Below are 4,693 nucleotides of genomic sequence, written 5' to 3'. Positions count from 1 at the left end.
ACGCCGACACTTCCTCTAGTGTAGAGGTAAAGAATGTGCTCCAGAGCAGGAATGCCCTGCAGTGCCTCCAGAGGGAGAGGGCACGATGGCTGCCTTCTCCTTAGGACCACTGCCATGTGTGAAGGTGGGTGTGCAGGCAGGGGTGGGCAGGGCTGTCCTTGCCAGCAGGGTCCCTGCACCCCAGGGGCTGTGTGCCGGGGCAGGGACTCTGCCGCCTGCCAGGGTCAGCTCTCCCCCTCCCACGGAGTCGCTGTGGGGAGAAGGTGTGTGTGGAAGGAGCAACTCCTTGCATGGCAGGGTCCTGGTGTTGCCGAGAGAGAACTGCGTGGGTCAGGGCTGTTCACAGCTGAAGGGCAGTGGCAGAGGAAACTTTTCAAGAAGAACCTCAAGGCAGAAGCTACCTGAAAGGGAAGGAGTTTGTGCTTTCAGTCTTCTGCCTTTTTTTTTTTTTTTTTTTTTTTTTTTGGGGGGGGGGGGGGGTGAGACGAGGAGATTTGTCTCCCCGTTCTTCAGAAGGCACAGAGCCTCCAAATCCTTTTCACTTAGAGGTGAATAAATCAGGGAGTAAGAAAAATCCATATGCTACAGCTTACAGAGAGCACCCAGCATCACCTTTCCAGCCTTATCAGAGTCGGTCAGATGTTCCTGTCAGAGCCTGCACCCACAGAAATGCTCCTGGGCAGTGTTCTGCTGCCAGGAGGTGTCTGCGGGACAGAGCTGAGCACACAGCATCTGTGATGGGTTCTGTGTGCACTGCCGGCGAGGAGACGCGCTGCCAGAGAAAGAGCTCCCAGCAGGGACAGCTCCAGGCAGCAGAGCCCTGGGCAGGGAAAGAGAGGGAGCAGCTCCCATGTGCCTTGGGAGGGTGATTCGGGCACCTTCCTGCCATCTCCTGTAATGAGGGTGCCTTCTACTGAAAATCCCCTGGTCTCCTCTTACGCTCAGCAGAGCTTCTGACATCAAGGCTGTGGGGTTTCTGGCTGAGGTGCCTCCTCAGTAGCCATACACAAAGGAGGAGAAACTCCTTAGTTCTATGGGTCTCTGTCTTCTCTCAGCAGGAGCATTTCTCCACCTTCCCCTCCTGTCCATGCTGCTCTTGTTCTTACATCCATACTCTCTAGTAAGAGGGGGTTCAGGTGTGGCTCACACGCCAACATTGCCACGCAGCTGTGTCCGTGGGACCAAAGTCCTTCACACCAGCCAAACCTGTGGGGCTGTGGAAAATGCAGTGTGGAGCTGGGGGGTGAGCTGGCTCTGCTGAGATCACTGCACTTTGAGCACTTGTGGGAGTTTCCCTGGCATTCTTCTGCTGGAAAATGCTGACCAGCTTGTCTTCATGACACAGAGATTACCGATGAGGCAAACGGTGACTTTCAGAAGCTGCCACACCTTTCCCAGATGCCCACTGCTGTCGAGCAGGGGTGACTGCTCCGGAGCCCATGGGCAGAAACCTCCTCCTCATGCAGTGTTTGGCCAGAACAAAGCAGAGCTCAGAACTTGGGGAAATCAAAAGGTCCTAAAAGGAAGGAGGAAGGCAATGTGTGTTTGGGAAGGACAGAGGAGAATGGGACACAGGGAATGTGAAGAGACTTGCTCAGCGCAGCCCTAACTTGTGAGTGTGCTTTCCTCCTTTGGCAGACCCTCATGAACAAAGGGATCAGATGTCCAACAGCAGCTCCATCACCCACTTCCTCCTCCTGGCATTGGCAGACACACGGGAGCTGCAGCTCTTGACCTTCGGGCTCTTCCTGGGCATCTACCTGGCTGCCCTCCTGGGAAACGGCCTCATCATCACCGCCATTGCCTGCGACCACCGCCTCCACACCCCCATGTACTTCTTCCTCTTCAGCCTCTCCCTCTTTGACCTGGGCTCCATCTCCACCACTCTCCCCAAAGCCATGGCCAATTCCCTCTGGAACATCAGGGCCATCTCCTACTTGGGATGTGCTGCTCAAGTCTTTCTGTTTGTCTTTTTCATTTCAGCAGAGTTTTCTCTTCTCACCATCATGGCCTATGACCGCTACGTTGCCATCTGCCATCCCCTACACTACGGGACCCTCCTGGGCAGCAGAGCTTGTGTCCGCATGGCAGCAGCTGCCTGGGGCATTGGGTTTCTCAATTCTCTCCTGCACACAGCCAATACATTTTCACTCCCCCTCTGCCAGGGCAATGCCCTGCACCAGTTTTTCTGTGAAATCCCCCACATCCTCAGGCTCTCCTGCACAGATGCTTACCTCAGGGAAGTTGGGCTTCTTGTTGTTAGCGCCTGTTTGGCCTTTGGGTGTTTTGTTTTCATTTTGGTCTCCTATGTGCAGATCTTGAGGGCTGTGTTGAGGATGCCCTCGGAGCAGGGACGGCACAAAGCCTTTTCCACGTGCCTCCCTCACCTGGCCGTGGTCTCCCTCGTTATCAGTACTGCCATGTTTGCTAACCTGAAGCCCCCCTCCATCTCCTCCAAATCCCTGAATCTGTTGGTGTCATTCCTGTACTCAGTGGTGCCTCCAGCAGTGAACCCTCTCATCTACAGCATGAGGAACAAGGAGCTCAAGGATGCCCTAAGGAAATGGATGACTGGTTTCTTCTCAGAGGCAGCAATGAACTGCCCATCTTGTTCTGCACAGCACTCCTAATGTAACTCATTACAGGCCCAGACTCTCTTTGGAAGAGTTTTTCCTTTTGTGTCTTTGGTGTTTGGATTTCATGGTTGTATGAATGCTGTCAACAAAAGAACAGAGCCATCCTTTATCCTTTTTCTATGTCAGCATCTGCCTGTCTTGTGTTAGGCAGAGACTTTCTGTAAATAAGGAGCTGCTCTCTCTGTGTGTTTAAACAAAATAAAGGGCCCTGCACTGACTTGTTTGTCTGAGACCCATTCTCCAAGATGTTCTCTATAGCTGCAGGGGCCTCATCTGTGTGCTGAGGTGGAGGGGGCAGGAGCCATCTGAGCTGGGTCTGCCTCCCAGCCTGACCAGCATGGCCCTGGGCACCACAGCCCCCGGCTCTGCAGAGCTGCACCACCAGCTCGGGGGCTGTGGGACGCCTGGGGAGGGGGTGCAGGAACGGCTGGCCAGGCCAGCACAGATGAGCTCTCTCGGGAAAAGGCTCTGGGGCAGGAGATAGCCAGGTTCAGGGAGTGTCTGGGCTGGTGGGGATGGGAAGTGCCCCAGAGAGGAAAACCCCAGGGAAGAGCTGAAGTGGGGGAGTGTGCAGGGTGGGGACACACAGCAGTGTCCTGGCACAGCCGGGCTCCTGCGAGAGACATGATGGACCAGACGAGCAGGGTCTGGGCTGTGCCTGTGCCCACTGGACACCCCGGCGAGGTTGCCCCAGGGCCATCATCACAGAATCCCAGTATCATAGAAACTCCTATATTGGAGAAGACCTGTAAGATCACATAGTCCAATCATTAAAACCTGTCAAACCTGATCTCCTTCTATGACAAGGTGACCCACTTAGTGGTGGAGGGAAAAGCTGTGGATGTTATCTACCTGGATTTCTGCAAGGCTTTTGACACCGTTTCCCATAGCATTCTCCTGGAGAAACTGGCTGCTCATGGCCTGGATAGGTGTACTCTTCGCTGGGTAAAAAACTGGCTGGATGGCCGTGTCCAGAGAGTGGTGGTAAATGGAATTAAATCCAGTTGCTGTCCAGTGACAAGTGGTGTCCCCCAGGGATCGGTGCTGGGGCCCGTTCTCTTTAATATCTTTATCAATGATCTGGATGAGGGGATCGAATGCACCCTCAGTAAGTTCGCAGACGACACTAAACTGGGGGGGCGTGTTGATCTGCTTGAGGGTAGATTGGCTCTGCAGAGGGATCTGGACAGGCTGGACAGATGGGCAGAGGCCAATGGTATGAGGTTCAACAAGGCCAAGTGTCGGGTCCTGCACTTGGGTCACAACAGCCCCATGCAGCGCTACAGACTGGGGGCGGAGTGGCTCGAAAGCTGCCTGGCAGAAAAGGACCTGGGGGTGTTGGTGGACAGCCGGCTGAGCATGAGCCAGCAGTGTGCCCAGGCAGCCAAGAAGGCCAACACCATCCTGGCCTGCATCAGGAATAGTGTGGTGAGCCGGACTAGGGAAGTCATCATCCCCCTGTACTCGGCACTGGTGAGGCCTCACCTCGAGTACTGTGTTCAGTTTTGGGCCCCTCACTACAAGAAGGACATTGAGGTGTTGGAGCGTGTCCAGAGAAGGGCTACAAAGCTGGTGAAGGGTCTGGAGGACAAACCTTATGAGGAACGACTGAGGGATCTGGGGTTGTTTGGCCTGGAGAAGAGGAGGCTGAGGGGAGACCTTATCACCCTCTACAACTACCTGAAAGGAGGTTTTAGAGAGATGGGAGCTGACCTCTTCTCCCTGGTGACAAGTGATAGGACAAGAGGAAATGGGTTCAAGTTATGTCAGAGCAGGTTTAGATTGGATATTAGGAAGCATTTTTTCACTGAAAGGGTTATTAAACATTGGAATAGGCTGCCCAGAGAGGTGGTGGATTCACCATCCCTGGAGGTGTTTAAGAAAAGGTGCTTAGGGACATGGTTCAGAAGTGGTGGTGTTTTTATCAGGGTAGGTTAACGGTTGGACTTGATGATCTTAAAGGTCCCTTCCAACCTCACTAATTCTATGATTCTATGGTTCTATGATTACCCTAACACAGACAAGCCCATCACTAAACCATGTCCCTCAGCACTATA

At 53.8% G+C, this 4,693-nt stretch overlaps 1 protein-coding gene across 1 annotated transcript; it reads left to right on the top strand.

The window, feature by feature from the left end:
• Positions 1 to 1,661: 1,661 nt before the first annotated feature.
• On the top strand, positions 1,662 to 2,630 carry LOC309684433 (olfactory receptor 14A16-like; the record flags this gene model as incomplete). Its single annotated transcript, XM_082500351.1, has 1 exon — positions 1,662 to 2,630. One exon carries the CDS (start codon positions 1,662 to 1,664, stop codon positions 2,628 to 2,630), a length of 969 nt encoding a protein of 322 aa, XP_082356477.1.
• Positions 2,631 to 4,693: the final 2,063 nt, after the last annotated feature.

This window comes from Vanellus vanellus, assembly GCF_965231255.1.
Source record: "Vanellus vanellus genome assembly, contig: HAP1_SCAFFOLD_70, whole genome shotgun sequence".
NCBI lineage: Eukaryota > Metazoa > Chordata > Aves > Charadriiformes > Charadriidae > Vanellus > Vanellus vanellus.
This window is presented reverse-complemented; position numbering and strand designations above follow the sequence as displayed.